Source organism: Giraffa tippelskirchi, chromosome 5, assembly GCF_054371585.1.
Source record: "Giraffa tippelskirchi isolate mGirTip1 chromosome 5, T2T-mGirTip1v1.2.pri, whole genome shotgun sequence".
Classification (NCBI taxonomy): Eukaryota; Metazoa; Chordata; class Mammalia; order Artiodactyla; family Giraffidae; genus Giraffa; species Giraffa tippelskirchi.
In genome coordinates this window covers 145,497,002-145,520,213 of record NC_137279.1, presented here as the reverse complement: position 1 = coordinate 145,520,213, position 23,212 = coordinate 145,497,002, and the positions used below count along the sequence as shown (strand labels likewise).

At 39.3% G+C, this 23,212-nt stretch overlaps 1 protein-coding gene across 22 annotated transcripts in view; it reads right to left on the bottom strand.

Annotated features, from left to right (window-relative positions):
* The window catches only part of SLC44A5 (solute carrier family 44 member 5), a 471,569-nt gene that overhangs the window by 192,454 nt on the left and 255,903 nt on the right, over positions 1-23,212 (bottom strand). For 20 of the 22 annotated variants that reach the window (XM_081490175.1, XM_081490170.1, XM_081490185.1 and 17 more), the window contains one exon: positions 12,957-12,995. In XM_081490175.1, coding sequence (XP_081346301.1) covers positions 12,957-12,995 — 39 coding nt within the window. Of the gene's footprint in view, positions 1-12,935; positions 12,996-23,212 lie in introns of all 22 variants that reach the window. The other 2 variants (XM_081490188.1, XM_081490187.1) reach the window with 1 other exon arrangement.

Genomic DNA, 23,212 nt, shown 5'->3' with positions numbered 1-23,212 from the left:
TACAGCAGATATAAACAAAAACCACAAAAAGAAAGAACTATATAACCCCAAAACACTTGTAAAAAGTAAAAAGCTTGATAATATGATGCTGACAGAAGACATGAAATAATGAGATCTCATACACTGTGAGTGAGAAGGAAAACTGGTAGAACCACTTTTGGAGAAGTTGGAAAGTTGTTTTATTTATTGTCTATCTTTTCCATTAGAATATAAGCTCTAAGAGGGTAAGGGCTTTGTTTTCTCCACTAATATATGCCCTGCTACTCTGAACAGCAATTCTGAGTCATAGCATCTGCTGATTAAATATTGGTTATGAACAAATAATGGAATGTCACCTACAGCAGTCTTTTTAGTTACCTATGTCACTATTTTTTATTCACTCTCTAACACAGACTGAAGCCAGTTCAGCTTTTCATAATGCTGCACATGCAACTATTGACCAGAACGCATCATAAAACTGACTTAAAAAGTGCTATGCTTTCATATTTTAAAACCTTGACTACCTGCCAGATTTCAAACTTGCCTTCTACAGAGGAGACAATGAAAATGAATTCACAAGTCAGGGGGAATGTGTACAGTTCTCAAACACTCTCTAGTCACTTGGGTTATTTCAGTGATATTCCTGCCAATAGACATTTCTACTGAAGATGCTGAAGTTGAACAGTTCTATGAAGACCTACAAGACCTTTTAGAACTAACACCCAAAAAAGATGTCCTTTTCATTGTAGGGGACTGGAATGCAAAAGTAGGAAGTCAGGAAACACCTGGAGTAACAGGCAAATTTGGCCTTGGGGTACAGAATGAAGCAGGGCAAAGGCTAATAGAGTTTTGCCAGGAGAACGCACTGGTCATAGCAAACACCCTCTTCCAACAACACAAGAGAAGACTCTACACGTGGACATCACCAGACGGTCAACACCAAAATCAGATTGATTATATTTTTTGCAGCCAAAGATGCAGAAGCTCTATACAGTCAGCAAAAACAAGACCAGGAGCGGACTGTGGCTCAGATCATGAATTCCTTGTTGCCAAATTCAGACTTAAATTGAAAAAAGCAGGGAAATCCACTAGACCATTCAGGTATGATCTAAATCAAATCCCTTATGATTGTACAGTGCAAGTGACAAATAGATTTAAGGGACTAGATCTGATAGACAGAGTGCCTGATGAACTATGGACAGAGGTTCGTGACATTGTACAGGAAACAGCGATTAAGATGATCCCCATGGAAAAGAAAGGCAAAAAAGCAAAACGGCTGTCTGAGGAGGTCTTACAAATAGCTGTGAAAAGAAGAGAAGTGAAATTCAAAGGAAAAAAGGAAAGATATCCCCATCTGAATGCAGAGTTCCAACGAATAGCAAGGAAAGAGAAGAAAGCCTTCCTCAGCGATCAATGCAAAGAAATAGAGGAAAACAACAGATTGGGAAAGACTAGAGATCTCTTCAAGAAAATTAGAGACACCAAGGGAACATTTCATGCAAAGATGGGCTCGATAAAGGACAGAAATGGTATGGACCTAACAGAAGCAGAAGATATGAAAAAGAGGTGGCAAGAATCCACAGAAGAACTGTACAAAAAAGATCTTCATGACCCAAATAATCAAGATGGTGTGACCACTCACCTAGAGCCAAACATCCTGCAATGTGAAGACCAGTGGGCCTTAGAAAGCATCACTACGAACAAAGCTAGTGGAATTGATGGAATACCAGTTGAGCTATTTCAAATCCTGAAAGATGATGCTGTGAAACTGCTGCACTCAATATGCCAGCAAATTTAGAAAACTCAGCAGTGGCCACAGGACTGGAAAAGGTCAGTTTTCATTCCAATCCCAAAGAAAGGCAATGCCAAAGAATGCTCGAACTACCGCACAATTGTACTCATATCACACGCTAGTAAAGTAATGCTCAAAATTCTCCAAGCCAGCCTTCACCAATACGTGAACCGTGAACTTCCAGATGTTCAAGCTGGTTTTAGAAAAGGCAGAGGAACCAGAGATCAAATTGTCAACATCCGCTGGATCATCGAAAAAGCAAGAGAGTTCCAGAAAAACATCTATTTCTGCTTTATTGACTATGCCAAAGCCTTTGACTGTGTGTGGATCGCAATAAACTGTGGAAAATTCTGAAAGAGATGGGAATACCAGACCATCTGACCTGTCTCTTGAGAAATCTGTATGCAGGCCAGCAAGCAACAGTAGAACTGGACATGAAACAACAGACTGGTTCCAAATAGGAAAAGGAGTACGTCAAGGCTGTATATTGTCATCCTGCTGATTTAACTTACATGCAGAGTACATCATGAGAAACGCTGGGCTGGAGGAAACACAAGCTGGAATCAAGATTGCTGGGAGAAATATCAATGACCTCAGATATGTAGATGACACCACCCTTATCACAGAAAGTAAAGAAGAACTAAAGAGCCTCTTGATGAAAGTGAAAGAGGAGAGTGAAAAAGTTGGCTTAAAGCTCAACATTCAGAAAAATAAGATCATGGCATCTGGTCCCATCGCTTCATGGGAAATAGATGGGGAAACAGTGGAAACAGTGTCAGACTTTATTTTTTGTGGCTCCAAAATCACTGCTGATGGTGATTGCAGCCATGAAATTAAAAGACGCTTACTCCTTGGAAGGAAAGTTATGACCAACCTAGATAACATATTTAAAAGCAGAGACATTACTTTGCCAATAAAGGTCTGTGTAGGCAAGGCTATGGTTTTTCCAGTGGTCATGTATGGATGTGAGAGTTGGACAATGAGGAAAGCTGAGCGCCGCAGAATTGATGCTTTTGAACTGTGGTGTTGGGGAAGACTCTTGAGAGTCCCTTGGATTGCAAGAAGATCCAACCAGTCCATCCTAAAGGAGATCAGTCCTGGGTGTTCATTGGAAGGACTGATGTTGAGGCTGAAACCCTAATACTTTGGCAACCTCGTGTGAAGAGTTGACTCATTGGAAACGACCCTATTGCTGGTAAGGATTGGGGTCAGGAGGAGAAGGGGATGACAGAGGATGAGATGGCTGCATGGCATCACCGACTCGATGGGCATGGGCTTGTGTAGACTCTGGGAGTTGGTGATGGACAGGGAGGCCTGGCATGCTGCAATTCATGGGGCCACAAAGAGTCGGACACGACTGAGCAACTGAACTGAACTGAACTGAACTGCTGAGGCAGCCAAGGATGGGTGCAAACTCCAGCCTCAGGTTCATCAAGAAGAAATAATAATTTAAACCAGGGTTCTGCAACAACCCAGGGGGGTGGGATGGGAAGAAGTTGGAAGGGAGGTTCAAGAGGCAGGGAATATATGTATACCTATGGCTGATTCATGTTGATATTTGGCAGAAACCAACACAGTTTTGTAAAGCAATTATATTTCAATTTTTAAAAAATTCAAAATAAAGAAATAATATAGCGTAAGATTTGCCACGCTCTTCTAAGGATGATTCTTCTTTTACAGTTTATTTGCCTCAAAGGCCTGTAATTAATATACAATCTTTCCTCCCATTAGTACTTTTTGAAATAAGTGAATTACTTTAGAGAGATTTTAAAGTTTCTACTTCTGAAGAACACACAGAGAACCTATCTGTAGAATCACTGCAGTTGTTACTTTTGCCATTAAATTCACCTGATTATTTCAGTGCCATCAGAAAAGGCTCTTAGAGGATGGAGGTGGCACCCTTTAGAGCAGCTTTATGTAGAGGTCAGCACAGCTGTGCACAAGGGGGTGTTTTAGGCATTTTGAAGATAACTCAAGTTATAGCCCAATTCCAATCATTCCCAAAGCTTTATTATTAATGGGATGATACCTAATTTAAGGTAGATAGCTGTTTAGTCACTCAGTCATGTCTGACTCCCTGTGACCCCATTGACTATAGCCCATCAGGCCCCTCTGTTCATGGAATTCTCCAGGAAAGAATACTGGAGTGGACCATTCCATGTTCGATGCATGAGACAAATGCTCAGGGCTGGGGCAATGGAATGACCCAGAGGGATGGGATGGGGAGGGAGGTGGGAGGGGGGTTCAGGATGGGAAACACATGTAAACCCATGGCTGATTCATGTCAATGTATGGCAAAAACTACTACAATATTGTAAAGTAATTAGCCCCCAACTAAAATAAATAAATTTATTAAAGAAGAAAAAAAAAAAAGAATATTGGAGTGGGCTGCCATTTCCTTCTCTGGTAGCTAATAGTGTTCAAAAAATCCATTGGTCATCTAGTGGTCCAATCAACTCTTGAATTCTTAATTAAAACCTTCTAGGTCTCTTTCTTCCAGGAAGTCTATAATTTCTAAGACATTTATTTTTGACTCAGTTCTATTAGGTAGCTTTATATTCTCAAGTAAAAAGAAGTTTTGGACGGACATCTTTTCTATGCCAAGATGATGAGAGTCTGCTACCGTCTTTCACTTTTCTGTTGTTGAGCTGTTAAGTCGTGTCCTACTCTTTCTTGATCCCATGGACTATCACCTGCCAAGCTGAATCTATTGGAGTTTCCAAGAAAAAATACTGGAGTGGGTGGTCATTTCCTTCCCCAGGGGATCTTCCCAACCCAGGGATTGAACCTGCATCTCTTGTCTGGCAGGCAGTTTCTTTACCACTGAGCCACCTGGTAACTCCCTCTTCCACACAGGCCAGCTTTAAAATCAGTAGACAAAGACTGAGATATACTCCCCCATTACCTCTGAAACTTATATCTACTTCTTTTTATTGAAGTATAGTTGATTTACAAAGCATGTTACTTCCAAATGTACTGCAAAGTGATTCAGGTATATATATATATATATTCTTTTTCAGGTTCTTTTCCATTATAGGTTATTACAAGTATATCTACTTTCTAAAGTTCACTCCTCCCCACTCTATAATTGGTTAGAGTCATAAGTGAGAGATTAGTAAGATGTGCTTATTTATTTAGCAATATATATTTAGTTAAAACTTTTAAATTATGATATTCTGTTTTATAAACAAAAATCTCCCACAATAAAATATTTCCCAAAATAAAACCAGTGTTGATGCACATGAAGAAATAAAAAGCTCTTAACTGATTTAAAAGACAGCTGTATAAAATAATTAAAAACTACATTGTTGGTTTTATAACATAAAAAAGATGTAGTAGAGAGTCAAACAAGAAACAGAAAAACAAAGTTTATATTCAATCCTATGTCTCTGACTCAGTATGTAACTTTGAACAAATTTTGCCCTTTCATACCTTAGTTTCTGTAAAAGGAAGGATGCAATTGATACACTACCTATGCCATGGCTTGAAAAATCAAGTGAGATCATGATATGAAGTCATTTATAAAAAGTATGAGATATTTCCATAAATGTGAGAAAGCATTATGATTATTACAGTTTTACCTTAAATACCATGTGTAACATGTCCAATACATCATAGATCTTCAATAAAAATTGTCCTACTCCTTCCCCACTGATCTCCTAACAGGCCAGCTCAATTTTAATTCCCATATCCATGCCACTCACTCTGCCTTCCTTTACTTTACTAGTGAGACTTGAGAGAAAGGAAAGGATCACCTTTACACCTTCCTCTCTTGACTTTAGCATCCGGTGCCCTTCCAGCCACCAAAATGACCAGCTCCAAAGCCTCCTGAACTCAGGCTCAGGCAACCTGGAATACTCTTCACTGACCTAGTGCCCATAAAATATAATGTGTCCTGACAAAAAAAAAACTTTCCTTTAAATTGACTTTGACCTCTGAATATTTTTCTCTGAGTATTGAACTAGCACTCAGTCACTCAGTCATGCCCGACTTTTTGTGGCCCCATGGACTGTAGCCCACCAGGATCCTCTGTCCATGGAATTCTCCAGGCATAAATACTGGAGTGGGTTGCCATGCCCTCGTCCACAGGATCTTCCCGACCCAGGGATCAAACCCACGTCTCTTGTGTCTCCTTCACTGGCAGGCAGATACACTACCACTAAGCAACCTGTGAAGCCCAAGTATTGGATAGAATTGATTTTATTTCACTTGAGCACTTCCACTGTGGGGCTCAAGATGAATAAGAAACAAAACTCCTTCTGTGAAGGAAATCTCAGTGTAGAAGTAGAAATACATCAATACTGTAACTCAGGAACAACAACAAGAGTGCTTGAAGGCTAGTATAACAAAGGCCTTGGGAAATGTGAAGGAAGGACAATTCACATTCTGCTGAAGATACCAGGAAAGCCTTCAAATAAAGGGGCTGGCCTTTGAGTTAGATTTGGTGAGAGCCTGGGCTCAGTGGGTGAAGAAAGAAAAATCTAGGATGAAGAAATTCAGTGTGTCGAGGAAACGGTGAATCACTGTGTAAATATGGTGATAGCTAGCTTAGAGATTTATTCAGATCAGCTAGTTTTATCTTTCTTACTAATTTGAATTTAACTCTGTTCTCAAATCTCATTAGAAAAACCAACAAGTATGATTGAATACGTAATGTCACACACCGTTTCCAGAAAACCCACTCCAGAACTTCAGGAGTTTTAAGGACAACAAACTTGACTTTAAAATTTAATATGACTTTGGGGCCTGCCTGGTGGCTCAGTGGTAAAGAATCCTCCTGCCAATTCAGGAGACATGGGTTCAATCTCTGTCCAGGAAGATCCCACATGCTGTGGAGCAGCTAAGCCCATGTGCCATAGCTAGAGCCTGTGCTCTAGAGCCAGGGAGCTGCAACTGCTGAGCCCATGAGCCCTAGAGCCTTTGCTCTACAAGAGAAGCCACTGCAATGAGAAACCCACGCAGCAAAACCAGAGAGTAGCCCCTGCTTGCTGAAACTAGAGAAAAGCCCATGCAGCCAAAATAAATAAATTTTAATATGACTTTTACACTCATCTGTTTCTAGTGTTCTTCTTCTTAAACACACACAAACATACATGCATACACCCACAATTCTAGATTGTTTCTTTGAAAGCTTTTTACTCTATGAGCTACTTTATTTCATATGAGACACTGTACCCGATTCATAGTTTAAGTACTTAGGAAACATTCAAAGAGAAGAACAGAACAGAAAACAGGTATGAGTTTGAGCAGTCAAGGTTCTCCAACAGATTCTTTAGGAGGAAAAATGCTTGAAATGGTGTAAATTAAGATGTAGTAAATAGAGAACAGGCTTGTGGTTGCGAAGGGTGGGGGGATGGAGGGGGAGGTTGGGGTTGCAGATGCAAACTATTATATATAGGATAAATAAACAACAAAGCCTTACTGTACAGCACAGGGAACTATAGTCAATATCCTGTGATAAGCCATAATAGACAAGAATGTGGAAAAAAAATGTGTATAAATATATAAATCACTTTGCTGTACAGCAGAAATCAACACCACATTGTAAATCAACTATATTTCAATAAATTATTTTTAAAACAAAACAAAACAAAATGCAGTGAATATGTGAAGCAAAGAGGAAACTGGTATGAGTATAAGCATGTATGTCATATTTAGTATATTTAAAGTATCAATAGAGATTACTGTGCCAATGGTATACTTTATAAAATTAAGACTCAGCTTAAGATGTTAATTATATAAAAAGCCAAATTTTTTGCATTGCACCTTGACATCATGTTCCCTATGCTTAAGGGATACATTGATTTCTACATTTGCAGAAGAGTATTTAACTAGGTCTATAAAAGTTTAACAAATAACTAACAATTTTTTGAATATTTATTTAGGCTAGTGTATCACTAACCCAGGTATTTGAGTAAAATGTCAGTAGTATCAGGAAATGTTGCTTTAACCAGAATTATCTTACAGAGGAACCAAGAAAAAAAGAAGGCCTCCTGCTAAGCATCACATTTAACAAGACCATTTGACCAATCAGGTCAAGGTTCTTATCATAATCACTGACTTGAGTAATTATTTGTTCTGTAGTCCTAATGAGCTCTGACTTAGGTGGCATCAACTCAGTTTTTCTGGAAGATGTGTTTGCAAAATCTACTTTAACCTTGATATCATAACAAAATTGACTTTGGCTCTCCCTTTCTCACATGCCATCACATACACACCAATGCACACACACACATGACACTCACAAATTCAGGACAAATTGGTATTTTGAATGCTCAAAATCAAATGTCCTGAAAATGTATTCCAAGAAGTTAATTATTATTGTTTATTATTATCTATTATTGTTAAAAGGAATTCTGCTTCCTGAGGGATATGCAACTATAAGAACGTTTCCTGTGTTTATTGTTTCCACACTCTGCCACAGTCTATCCTATAACAAAGAGGTTTATGTATGGAACATGAAGTGTACCAACCAGTTAGATACACATTAAACTCTGTCAGCAATACTAAACTAGAGTTCAATGGAAATTTTCTTTGCGGGCACACATCTCTCTTATTCTTATGGTTTTATAGACAATATTCAAAGAAAGCAAGAGTGATTCATTTCTGTCTTCTTACCACTTATATACTTTGGTATAAAATAAATAATCTGATAAGTATTACATTAACATGGGCTTCTCTGGTGGTTCAGATGGTAAAGAATCCACCTGGAATGCGGGAAACCCAGGTCTGATTCCTGGGTCAGGAAGATCCCCTGAAGGAGGGTATGGCAACCCGCTCCAGTATTTTGGCCTGGAGAATCCCCGTGGACAGAGGAGCCTGACAGGCTACAGTCAGTGGGGTCACAAAGAGTCGGACATGACTGAGCCACTAAGCACAGGTTAACCAATTACCAGGTTTCCACTTGAAGTTTTCCAGTTGCTTAGCCATGTCCTGCTTCCAGCTCATATTCTCAAACCTCAATTGCACTTTCCAGTTTAAGCAATCCAGTTTTCTCAGCAAGTTCTGAGCTGCTAAGATACTATTTATCTATGTTTAAAAATAAAATTGAGTAGCTTAGCTTTTTTTTCTGCTAAGAGTGGTTCTAACTGAAGAGCTTTCTTCAATGAATAGAAAAATTATATTCCTCAGTGTTCCACCCTCTGGTGTTAAGGCAGGCCTGGTCATCTGGAAAAGAATATCAAGCTCAAAAATGAACATCGTAGGGTCTCCTTCATTTTCAGGAGAATAGAAAGAGTTTCTGGGCTCTTTGTATGCATAGGCTATAATGTACACTTATGCCTATCTACATCTGAAATTAATATTTTAGAAAGAAGAGTATAATGTTTTAAGGATTTGTTAATTGGAATTTCTTTTACTTTAAACAGTTCCCCTCTTTTATTACTTTTTTCATCTCTTCAACTAGCCTCAGGTAGTATATTTATCAGAATATTCTCAACCATTACAAAAATATTCAAGGATGTGTGCTTATAAATGCCTAAAGGTGCCCCTTTCCATGCAATTTATAGAGTGAGTACTCATCTCTTGTCTTTGTGCTAATGTGCTTTGCTCTCACCTTATCCTACAAGAGCAAATTAAACTGGGATAAAATGCAAACATGAAGTTACACAAGTAGAGAAATAAATGGGTGGGAACTCTTGGTAATATTCAAAAATATACTATGAATCTCTGGAAACATAAGGTAGGGATCTGGACCAATTTTGCAACCAGTTTTGCTTTAATAGGCATCCTAGCTATCTGGTTACAAAAGCAAGGAGATACTTACTAATATTTTTAAGCTTTTAGGGGAAATTTAAGAATATTATGGAAATCTAAGAATAACCATATCCCTCAAATTAAAAGTGTAAAGGCTGAAAAACGTGGTGTTGAGAGAGCACAGATTCTAAGATCTGGGTCTAATCCTGGCCCAGCACTAACAATCTGAGGGAAGCCCTTTAAACCCTCTGAACTTCAACCCTTCACCTATAAAAGGAAGATACTGAAGATGATCCTCAAGGTTCCTTCAGCCTCTAAACCTCTGGCATATGATGGATCCTGAATAAATGCTTGTTGAATAAAAGTGCCTACAACTGCCAAAAATCAAGAAATTGAAATTGCAGAATACAGTCTACCCACACTGCTCTGATCCAAAGTAGAGAGAATGTAGAACCACTAGAAAACCAGAGTCAGTCTTATAAACTGTACACAGGGGACAGCAGGAATAACATTCAAACCAGAGCAACCCTTCTAGAGATTGTAACATACAGCTGTAGTCAGAACATTCAACCGAAATTCAGAGATGAACCTTGGTTTCCTGCAGAGATCAAACAGGAAGCTGAGCACCACTCGAAAGAGAAGCTTTGACATGGGATCTGAGTGAGAATGAGGGAGGCTATTGAAAGGAATCAGTGCTGACAGAGACGGACAGAAGCAGGAATGGGAGGGAAAATGTAATTTCCCTGTTTAAGTAATAAAAAATAGAGTGTTTAACAAATCTTGACTGAATGTAGTTTGTCCCCATGAACTCCTTAATAGTATGACCAGTTATGTTGGTTATATGAGTGAATATACTGCATGTGCTATAAAGAAGACCTAAACTAAGAAGTCTACTGGGAAAGGGGATTGAGGCTGTGGTCTCAGTCCCACGTGGAGAAATCACTTCAGTTTTCCAGTTGGATTCACTTTTATCAATACTTCAAACTTCTGTATCTACTTATGGGCAACAAGGATATGTCAATGGAAAATTACAGGCTCACCTCATTTCCTAAGGTGAGGAAATCAAAAGTTTGTTTTTAATTACAAAGTCTTTTTTAAAATAGAAAACTTTATGCAGTTTGTGTCAGATTTTTACTGTGCTAGTTTTCGCAAGTTACTTAACCTCTCTAAGCCTCAGTTTTCTCAACTGTAAAATGGGGGAAATGAAACCAATCTCAAAGACTAGATTAAGTAAATTCACATACGTAAAGCAATTAGAACAGTATCCAGCACTTAGTAAGTGCTATGAAAATATTTTATTATTACTGTTGTTGTCATGTCAACCCTCCGAAAGACCCAAGTAGTATTCTAAAATCCATGACACTCAGCCTTCCTGATTCTCAAGAAAATGCCAAAATAAAAAGACATTTGGGAAATAAAATGAATGTCATTCCAGAATAGCCACCTTTATCTATGTTTAATATTTATAATTTGGAAGAGTAGGCAGGCAAAGTCCAAGCTATTTCAAGAATTAATAATGCAAGATATATACATTTCAGTTACTTAAACCAAGTTATCAAAAACTAAAATAAAGAGTGTCCTGTTGAATTGTGTGAGGAAATCATATTTTGTAATCAGTTTCTGCTTCCAAAGGCTCTTGTTCACATAGATGTGGAATAGCTGATTGCAATATTCTGTGCCAAGAGGCACTCAATGCTATGGAAAGAAAGGAAGCCAGCTTGGGTTGCCAAGTGAAATAAAAGCTCCAAGGTAAGGAGAGAACTCTTTCCCAGGAAGTCAATTTGACACATTTTGCCTGAAGAAAATGTGTCCTTTGCCCTTAAATTTACATTTGCTCCCTGCAAGATGCCTCTAGGCTTTCTGGAATTTCCACTTGAAGTCAAACTTATAGCAATAATTTTCCATTGTTACAGCTCTAGCTAACACTCACAGCCTGACTGAGGGGAAAAAAATGTAGCAATTAAAAGTACAGCAGAACATTTTAACCCTGGCATTTTGACACTGTGGAAACATAATTTGACCCAAGTAAAATTAGATTAGGTAGAAATTATTCTGAGAAATAAAACTAACAATGTTAAAGATAGATATATATATATATATATGGGTTTTTCTTTTTTTTAATAAAAAGGGGTTGAAGAATTGAATATTATTTTTATTTAAAAATTCTATTAAAATTTTGCATGGATGCAAATTACTTTACTTTAATTAAGACAAACAAGGCTTGCAAATGAAAAGGTAACTCTGATCATGCATACATGCATGCTTAGTTGCTCAGTCATGTCCAACTCTGCAACCCTTTGAACTGTAGCCTCCCAAGCTCCTCTGTCCATGGAGATTCTCCAGGCAAGAATACTGGAGTGGGTTGCCATTTCCTTCTCCAAACTGATCATACTGAGCAGTAAAACACGATTTTGAATTATGATACATTTTTAGTCAGAATAACTGACTGATTTCTGGTAGCCCCCAAAGGCTTGACTTCTATTTTTCTGTAAAGTAGGAAAAAAATATCTTCTGACACAGATCTTTTCCCAACCTAAGGTTAGAAAATCACAACTAGAAATTTATAATATAGCCTCTACAAAAGATTATATTACCTATCTTTCCACTTTATAGGACCATGTGTGATCAAATAAAATCTGTGTGAGGGAAATTTGAGAACTCTAAAATGCTATACAGCATAATAAATAATAGAATCTACACAGGTAAAATTAAATTACACAAGAGTCCAAAAAGTGGCTTTGAGAATAGAGGTACATATACGCTCATCTTTTTAGTTGATGATTTGGAACCCAAGTAATGTTGGAAGTTACAGCAGAAAAGTACTTATCTGTAGCTCTCAGGGGCAATGGGAGTGCATACATGGAAAACAATTTTTAAAGCCTGTGTGGTTCAAACTTTCATTTGCATGAATCACTAAGGATCTTGTGAAAATGCAGATTCTGATTCATTAAGTCTGGGGCAGGCCTTGAGATTCTGCATTCCTCACAAACTCCCAGGTGATAACACCCAGGCTGTTGGTCCACCCTTGGAGTAGCAAGACTTGACTATCAAGGGCTGACTGAGGAGCAAATCAGGTGCTACAAAATGAAGAGGATTGGCTAAGACACTCAGGGTGTCATGAAACATCCAAGAAGGTTGACAGTGGAGATCTTGATCAGAAAAAGATGTAAATAAGACACATGTGTCAAAGTCATAAACTGGGATGGAAGGACCAGAAGAAATCAACATGTATGGGATGAACTGAGGTCAGGAAACATAGTAGATATATGATGTTCTTCCTTGGGGATTCTTTTATAACTTTGAAGAGAGGGAACTCCTTCAGGAGGTAGAAATCAGCCACATGAAAGAACCCAAAAAGTGTTCATCAGCAATTAGTCTTTATCAACTAAAGATTAGGCATTCCTAGAGTTTGAAAGAATCGTGTATTTGCAATAGACTGTCATAAAGCATTCTTAGACAAACTTAATACTTAGCACCCAGACTGACTTACCATATTTCTCGCCCTCTGAGTCAGTGTCTGATCGTTGTTCTAGAAAAAAGCACAAAGGGCAAACAAATCTTTATTTTTAGAAGTTGGTGTCTCTGGAGATCAATACCTATTTCTCCCTGCCCTAAAAATCCTAGTCCTTAAAATTTAATACACAGAATAACATAAAGTCGTTGGACTGGTGAACTGATACTTAATACCTGAATTCACTGATAGAGAGCACTAAATTTTAAATTAAAAAAACAAAAACTGCATGCAGAGAAAGACACATGCTGTATTTTTCCACTTAAATCCAAAAAAATGAAACAAATGTCAATGAATGTAACAAAACAGGAACAAAAACTCATAGATACAGAAAACATACTAGCAGTTATCAGAGGTGAAGGGGATGGTGGCGGGGGTGGGGGGGGAGAAGTAGGGGAAGGGAATTAAGAGATACAAGCTACTAGATATAAAATAAAATATGCAATAATTTCAAATTATTACTACAAATCTTACAAATAACATTTTAAATGTAAAAAAAACTGTATACTTGTAAGAACCTATAATGGAAAAGAATCTGAAAATATATATAATATACATTTAATTGAATCACTTTGCTGTACACCAGAAACTAACACAGCATTGTAAATCAACTATACTTCAATAAAAAAAAAATTTTTTTTAACTGCATGAAAATGCTGGAGGTAAGAGGTTTAGGGGTGGGAAATAAAGCTATTAACTCTTCCATTTTTATCCATGCCTTGTACACTGTAGATGATATACTGACAGTCTTGCAAAATTCAGCACCAAAAAATGAGGCACTTTGTTTACTTTCATTTTATGCTAATACTTATTCCTTAGAAGGCACATTAGTCCTGGAAACTTAATATGCATTAAATACTTATTAACTACATGCAGAATAGAGAAAAGAGATATAATTCAAATTTAGCAGCCACACTTTAGCCATGTTACACGTGGCCTTTTGCTTTCACAGAAAGACCTACTTGACAGATATTAGCATAGCCAGTTCAATTTGGTAGGTAAAATTTAGGGTATTTGTGGGGAAGAAAAAAAAGGTAGCAAGCTCTATGTTGAACAATGATAGCATATTAAGGCTTTAACATTCAAATAATTCCACACACATATTAAACAAAAATATCAATACTTTAAATAAGCATCCAATTCTTTGGTGCTTTATCAGATTTGCCAACCCATTAATGAATGCTGTTGAAAAGAATTCCCACTGTAAACCTCGTGGGCAGAAATGACAACACTTGGTCTAAGTTCTAAAAATAATAAATCATTGAGAGTCAGAGTTGTGATAAAGAGTCAAGGGAAAGTGAATATGTATAAGCTGTGTTCACTTAGAAAAGATAATAATGATGATAAGTAGAATAGCAGACGACACCACCCTTATGACAGAAAGCGAAGAAGAACTAAAGAGTCTCTTGATTAAAGTGAAAGAGGAGAGTGAAAAAGTTGGCTTAAAACTCATCATTCAGAAAACTAAGAACATGGGATCTGATCCCATCACTTCATGGTAAATAGATGGGGAAACAATGAAAATGGTGACAGACTTTATTTCTTTGGGCTCCAAAATCACAGCACATGGTGACTGCAGCCATGAAATTAAAAGACATTTGCTCCTTGGAAGAAAAGGTATGACCAACCTAGACAGAATGTTAAAAAGCAGAGACATTACTTTGCCAACAAAGGTCCATCTAGTCAAAGCTGGGGTTTTTCCAGTAGTCATGTATGAATGTGAGAGTTGGACTATAAAGAAAGCTGAGTGCCAAAGAATTGATGCTTTTGAACTGTGGTGTTGGAAGAGACTCTTGAGAGTCCCTTGGACAGCAAGGAGATCCAACCAGTCCATCCTAAAGGAAATCAGTCCAGAATATTCATTGGTGATGGACATGGAGGCCTGGCGTGCTGCAGTCCATGGGGTCTCGACTGCAGCGAAGAGTCGAGTCGGACACGACTGAGTGACTGAGCTGAACTGACTGATAGTAATAAAATTATTGTCATTAAAAGAAGAATTAGCTGTTGGTGCTGGAGAAGACTCTTGAGAATCCCTTGGACAGCAAAGAGATCAAATCAGTCACTCCTAAAGGAAATCAACCCTGAATACTCATTGGAAGGATGAATCCTGACGCTAAAGCTCCAATACTTTGGCCATGTAATGTGAAGAGCCAACTCATTGTAAAAGACTCTGATGCTGGGAAAGATTAAGGGAGCAACAGAAGAAAGATGGTTGGATGACATCACCGACTCAATGGACATGAATTTGATCAAACTCTGCGAGACAGTGAACAGGGAAGCCTGGTGTGCTGCAGTTCACAGGGTCACAAAAGGTCAGACATGACTAAGCAACAACAACAAGCTATTGAAATAGCAATGCATGTTCCTTCCCACAGAGGCCATTTTCAGCACTTATAATTCACAACTAGTTAGAAGAACACTCCGGAATTAAACACGCAGGCTGACATTTTTCAGTAAGACTCTCCCTTCTGTCCACCCCTTAGGCTCCAGGTGCCAGGAAGGAATCCAGGCACTCATGAAACCTTTGAACTGCAGGCTCTCCTGCCAGCTGCCTGTGCTCTCCCACCATCAACGGGAAAACCTGGGCTTCTGCCTTAGTTGCTTTGCCCAGAGCTGCATTTCCTTTCCTGTGTTCATGGACCTGGCAGTGACCCTGAGGTCCTGCCTCACTCCTGCCAGCTCTGAAGACAGAAGCCTGCTCACAGGGCTCTAACTCCCTGACTTGGATATGTCTGAACAGAGAGAACACCCAGAGCCACAATGTTGCCACTTCTCTGAACTTCCAACATCTTCTGGCGGCTGGAATTGCCACTGTGGTGACCTGCTTGCCAAATCAGACATGCTCTGGAGCCTGCTGCCTATCCAGACTGTGCCTGAGCTTAATACACCTGGTATACTGCAAGGGACCAGGAAGCTGCCCAAGCAGAGCCAGCTTCTGTAGCTGATTTCATTTCTCATTCTCTCCTGGCTTCACTGAACCCTGTTAAAAAGACCTGAGAGTCTGCAAGCCCAAGACGGATGTGATGCTAAACCTACATCATTTGCAAAAGAGGTTAACTATAAACTCCTTGCCGAAAAAGAGCACAGGACCCAGAGTATGGGCATAACTATGTCCACAGGCTTATTAATTTCTTCCTTCCTTCAGTTCAATTCAGTCGCTCAGTCATGTCTGACTCTTTGCGAACCCATAGACTGCAGCACACCAGGCTTCCCTGTCCATCACCAACTCCTGGAGTTTTCTCAAACTCATGTCCATCAAATCCAGTGATGCCATCCAGCCATCTCATTCTCTGTCATCTCCTTCTCCTCCTGACTTCAATCTTTCCCAGCATCAGGGTCTTTTCAAATGAGTCAGTTCTTCACATCAGGTAGCCAAAGTATTGGAGTTTGAGCTTCAGCATCAGTCCTTCCAATGAATATTCAGGACTGATTTCCTTTAGGATAGACTGGTTAGATATCTTTGCAGTCCAAGGAACTCTCAAGAATCTCCTCCAACACCACAGTTCAAAAGCATCAATTCTTTGGCACTCAGCTTTCTTTATAGTGCAACTCTCACATCCATACATGACTACTGGAAAAACCATAGCTTTGACTAGATGGACCTTTGTTGGCAAAGTAATGTCTCTGCTTTTTAATATGCTGTGTAGGTTGGTCATAACTTCTTTTTAATATGCTGTCTAAGTTGGTCATAACTTTTCTTCCAAGGAGCAAGTGTCTTTTAATTTCATGGCTGCAGTCACCATCTGCAGAGCCCAAAAAAATTAAACACTGTTTTCATTGTTTCCCCATCTATTTGCCACGAAGCGATGGGACCAGATGCCATGATCTTAGTTTTCTGAATGTTGAGTTTTAAGCCAACTTTTTCACTCTCCTCTTTCACTTTCATCAAGAGGCTCTTTAGTTCTTCTTCAATTTCTACCATAAGGATGTTGTCATCTGCATATCTGAGGTTATTGATATTTCTCCCAGCAATCTTGATTCCAGCTTCTGCTTCATCCAGCCCAGCATTTCTCATGATGTACTCTGCATATAAGTTAAACAACCAGGGTGACAATATACAGCGTTGACATACTCCTTTTCCTATTTGGAACCTGTCTGTTGTTCCATGTCCAGTTCTAACTGTTGCTTCTTGATCTGCATACAGATTTCTCAGGAGGCAGGTCAGGTGGTTTGGTATTCCCATCTCTTTCTTCCTTAATTTATTCATTATTAGCAAACATTTATTGACCTCTTACTGGGTATCAAGAGTCTGCCTACAGTGTGGGAGACCCTGTTTCGATCCCTGTGTCAGGAAGAACCCCTGGAGAAGGAAATGGCAACCCACTCCAGTATTCTTGCCTGGAGAATCCCATGGCCGGAGAAGCCTGGCAGGCTACAGTTCATGGGGTCACAAAGAGTAGGACACGACTGAAAGACTTCTTTTTCACTGGGTATCAAATACTAGGCTAGGCACTGAAGCTACCTAGGTGACTAAGGGAATCCCGGCCCACTTGAAGTTGTTTTGTAAAGCTTCAAGATGATAGACTTTAACCAAATAACACATCAGTAACAATTTACTTGCAAATGTGGTATCAGAGATGCTATGAAGGAGAAGTATAAGATGTGAGGACAATATCTAATCTAAAATTTAAAAGATGAGTAAGAGGTAGCATGATGGTTGGCAGTCTTGGCAAAGGGCATAGTGTGGGCAAACAGCCTATGATAGGAAGGAACTTGGCAACTACAAGAAACTAAAACAAAGCCAACATGGCTGGAGTACATTGGGTGAGAGGCTGAGTGATAGGAGCTGGGACTGGAGAAGCAAGAAGGGAGGGCAAATGGACACACGTGGTTATGCTGTTGTAAAAATGTATGCTGGAGCACCCAAGGTCTGAGAGGACCTGATGTTGTTGGGTATCATCTGTAATCTTTTATGTTTTCCAAAAAAAGAACTGCTGCTGAAGTCAAAAAGTTAACAGTATTCTGGGCATCATGGTCAGGTACTGGAACAAAATAAAGATCATCATCCCATACATCAGTAAACATTTTTTTTTTTTTTTTTTACAGTTCTAGTTACTGAAGCTGAAGCTCCAATATTTGGCCACCTAATGCAAAGAGCTGACTCATTGGAAAAGACTCTGATGCTGGGAAAGACTGAAGGCAAAGGGATAAGGAGGCAGCAGAGGATGAGATGGTTCGATGGCATCTCTGACTCAAAGGACATGAATATGAGCAAACTTCAGAAAGGAGTTTGCTCGTATTGCTCCACTGTGACGGACAGGAGTGCCTGGGGTGCCACAGTCCATGGAGTCGCAGAGAGTCAGACACAACTTAGTGTCTGAGCAACAATAACAAACAAGTTGCCACAATTTAAAGAAAAATATACTGGAGTTAGGGAAGGCCCAGAGAAAGCCAAAAGAAAATGGGCCAGAAAATGTGGTCCATACATAAACAGCATCACACAGAGAGAAAAAAGGATGAGGATAGAAATGACCCAAGTCTACAAAATCAAAGGCTACAGAATGGTTATAAGGAAGAGAAAGATGAATACTACATTTTAGAAATTAGAAACAGTGTTTTTATGGAAAGTTTGCAAATTCATAGCCTGAAAAAAAAATACATTTTATTTTACATCAACTTCTGCTTTCTGCATGGCCATGGTGGGGTGAGAAAGACATAGCCCAACACTATCCCTCACCCCTTTTACAGCCTGGGGCAGGCATGCTGTGTCTGTTTTTTTGTCTGTACAGTGGGAGGAAGCTCCATCACAGTTGTTGTCAGGAGTAAGAAGCGTGATAAAGTGTGATACTAAAATGCTCACCATAGTGCCTGTCACCTAACAGATACCTGGTGATGAATGTTAATGCTCTTCCTTGTAGAAAACAGGAGCTCTGACAGATGCTGCCATATGAAAATAAAATAGGTGAATGAAAAGAAGAGATGACTGATAAACAAGAGATTATTTTGTATATCACTAATATTTTTTTATATAGCCTGAACCATGAAGAAAATAAGTGCACCTCAAAACATACTCACTGGTATCCCTTCCAAATCACAAGAGCACAATAGATGGTCAATGACACTCCCGTCTAGCAGGAGTCTCCCTAACACTCCTTTGATAATCATGCCCCAGGCATCTCTGGCCCAAGGCTGTTCCAGTGTTTACCTACTTTGATTTTCCCCCAGTTTTCACCACTAGGATGAACATGCTCCTCCACATAAATACAGACAGACAGATAAACATTTTCCATGACTCTTAAACTCACTTTTTCTTTAACCTGTTCCTATCTCTCAGTGTTCTCAATTAACTCATCCTTATTCCAGATATTCAAGTATAATGTGCTCCACTTTAGAAAGGAGTGGGGGGAGTGGGATGAATGGGGAGATGAATGACTTATATACACTACTATGTATAAAACAGACAGCTAATGAGAACCCACTGTATAGCACAGGGAACTCTACTCAATTCTCTGTGGTGACCAAAATGGGAAGGAAATTCAAAAAAGAGGGGGTACATATATACAAATAGCACAACACTGTAAAGCAACTAGCAGTTCAGTTCAGTCACTCAGTCATTTCCGACTTTGCGATCCCATGGACTACAGCATGCCAGGCTTCCCTGTCCATCACCAACTCCCGGAGTTTACTCAAACTCATGTCCATCAAGTTGGTGATGTTATCCAACCATTTCATCCTCTGTCATGCCCTTCTCCTCTCGCCTTCAATCTTTCCCAGCATCAGGGTCTTTTCCAATGAGTCAGCTCTTCGCATGAGGTGGCCAAAGTATTGGAGTTTCAGCTTCAACATCAGTCCTTCCAATGAATATTCAGGACTGATTTCCGTTAGGATGGACTGGTTGGATCTCCTTACAGTCCAAGGGGCTCTCAAGAGTCGTCTCCAACACCACAGTTCAAAAGCATCAATTCTTTGGCACTCAGCTTTCTTTACAGTCCAACTCTCACATCCATACATGACTACTGGAAAAACCATAGCCTTGACTAGATGGACCTTTGTTGACAAAGTAATGTCTCTGCTTTTTAACATGCTGTCTAGGTTGGTCATAACTTTTCTTAGAAGGAGCAAGTGTCTTTTAATTTCATGGCTGCAGTCACCATCTGCAGTGATTTTGGAGCCCCCCAAAAATAAAGTCTGCCACGTTTTCACTGTTTCCCATCTATTTGCCATGAAGGGATGGGACTGGATGCCATGATCTTAGTTTTCTGAATGTTGAGCTTTAAGCCAACTTTTTCACTCTCCTCTTTCACTTTCATCAAGAGGCCCTTTAATTTTTCTTCACTTTCTGCCATAAGGGTGGTGTCATCTATATATCTCAGGTTATTGATATTTCTCCCAGCAGTCTTGATTCCAGCTTGTGCTTCATCCAGTCCAGCGTTTCTCATGATGTACTCTGCATATAAGTTAAATAAGCATGGTGACAATATACAGCCTTGACGGACTCTTTTTCGTCTTTGGAACTAGTCTGTTGTTCCATGTCCGGTTCTAACTGTTGCTTCCTGACCTGCATACAGATTTCTCAAGAGGCAGGTCAGGTGGTCTGGTATTCACATATCTTTCAGAATTTTCCACAGTTTATTGTGATCCACACAGTCAAAGGCTTTGGCATAGTCAATAAAGCAGAAGTAGATGTTTTTCTGGAACTCTCTTGCTTTTTTGATGATCCAGCGAATGTTGGCAATCTGATCTCTGGTTCCTCTGCCTTTTCTAAAACCAGCTTGAACATCTGGAAGTTCACAGTTCATGTAGTGTTGAAGCCTGGCTTGGAGAATTTTGAGCATTACTTTGCTAGTGTGTGAGGAAAGTGCAATTGTGTGGTAGTTTGAGTATTCTTTGGCACTGCCTTTCTCAGGGACTGGAATGAAAACTGACCTTTTCCAGTCCTGTGGCCACTGCTGAGTTTTCCAGTCCTGTGGCCACTGCTGAGTTTTCCAAATTTGCTGGCATATTGAGTGCAGCACTTTCACAGCATCATCTTTCAGGATTTGAAATAGCTCAACTGGATGGAATTCCATCACCTCCACTAGCTTTGTTCATAGTGAGGCTTTCTAAGGCCTACTTGACGTCATATTCCAGGATACCTGGCTCTAGGTGAGTGATCACACCATTGTCATTATCTGGGTCGTGAAGATCTTTTTTGTACAGTTCTTCTGTTATTCTTGCCACCTCTTCTTAATGTCTTCTGCTTCTGTTAGGTCCATACCATTTCTGTCCTTTATCAAGCCCATCTTTGCATGAAATGTTCCCTTGGTATCTCTAATTTTCTTGAAGAGATCTCTAGTCTTTCCCATTCTGTTGTTTTCCTCTATTTCTTTGCATTGATCACTGAGGAAGGCTTTCTTATCTCTCCTTGCTATTCTTTCAAACTCTACCTTCAAATGGGTATATCTTTCCTTTTCTACTTTGCTTTTGACTTCTCTTCTTTTCACAACTATTTGTAAGCCCTCCTCAGACAGTCATTTTGCTTTTTTGCATTTCTTTTTCTTGGGAATGATCTTGATCCCTGTCTCCTGTACAATGTCACCAACCTCCATCCATAGTTCATCAGGCACTCTGTCTATCAGATCTAATCCCTTAAATCTATTTCTCACTTCCACTGTATAATCATTAGAGATTTGATTTAGGTCATACCTGAAGGGTCCAGTGGTTCTCCCTACTTTCTTCAAGTTAAGTCTGAATTTGGCAATAAGGAGTTCATGATCTGAGCCACAGTCAGCTCCTGGTCTTATTTTTGCTACTGTATAGAGCTTCTCCATCTTTGGCTGCAAAGAATATATTCAATCTGATTTTGGTGTTGACCATCTGGTGATGTCCATGTGTAGAGTCTTCTCTTGTGTTGTTGGAAGAGGGTGTTTGCTATGACCAGTGTATTCTCTTGGCAGAACTCTATTAGCCTTTGCCCTGCTTCATTCTGTACTCAAAGGCCAAATGTGCCTGTTACTTCAGGTATTTCTTGACTTACTGCTTTTTCATTCCTGTCCCCTATAATGAAAAGGACAACTATACTCAAATAAAAAAAAAAATTGTTTAAACCCTTTTAACAGATGTCTTTAATGCTGTAGTGTGAATTAATGTTATGCTACATGTTGCAGAAAGAAATTAGGTAATTTATCCATTTTCATAGTAACTACATTTTTAGGTGATGTCCTAAGAGAAAACATAAAGCACAAATTCCTTGCAGAAACTGTGACACCCATATGATGGATGGCAGACAAGGGGAGGTAAAGAAAAGGCCAGGTTTGGCAGTAATGATGCCATTTCCGAACGATTTATGCAATTAATTGCCTGCTATATGGGGCTTCCTAGATGGTGCTAGTGGTAAAGAACCTGCCTGCCAATGCAGGAGGAATAAGAGACATGGGTTCAATCCCTGGGTCGGGAAGGTTCCCTGAAGAAGGAAATGACAACCTGCTCCAGTATTCTTTCCTGGAAAATTCCATGGACAGAGAAACCTGGCAGGCTATAGTCTATGGGGCCGCAAAGGAATCAGACATGACTGAATGTGCAGACACATACCTACTTATAAGGAAAGTCATGTGTCCCAACTTTTACTATTGTCTCTTTTCATTTGTGATTTAAAAAAAAAATCCTTTTGTTTCTCCTCAAAAAAATAAAAACAAAGATTCATTGAATTAACGAGATCTATGTGATATCATCTCAAGCAATGTCATCCTAAATAAACACTTCTAGGATTCACTTCATTTGTCCAGATCAGCACTATCCTTTGAATGAGCAAAGATGCAATCTCTTTCCATATCAGCCTGTATAATAGGTCCTAATGCTATGTGAGGGGCAGGTAAGAGAAGAAAAGGTAGAAATTGAAAGAAAGGTAACCACATATAGAATCACAAGTCCAAAAATGATTCTTAAAAGTTTATGGAAAATTGACAGCACTGACTGCAAATTTCTGTGCTGTATTTTGGGACAGGAAGGTTGTAGAAATGGTGCTTGTTACATTTATATACTACTTTAAATTAAAACAGCTTTGTTTTATTTTTATTCATTCAACCAAAATTTCTTGAGCACCTACTCTGTGTTAGTAGTGTGGCATTAGGGGTCACAAAGAAATAGCAAGACGCTGTCTCTATCTCCTGATAGTTTGCAGTCCAGTGAGAATGAGAATTCTCTATAATTCTTGAAGCAGCAACAAGACATAAGGGTGCCGCCATAATAACACATGGGAAAGATGTTTGAAGTACAGCGTACTGAAGTTAGTAACTCGGGGGATTCAAATTGGACTG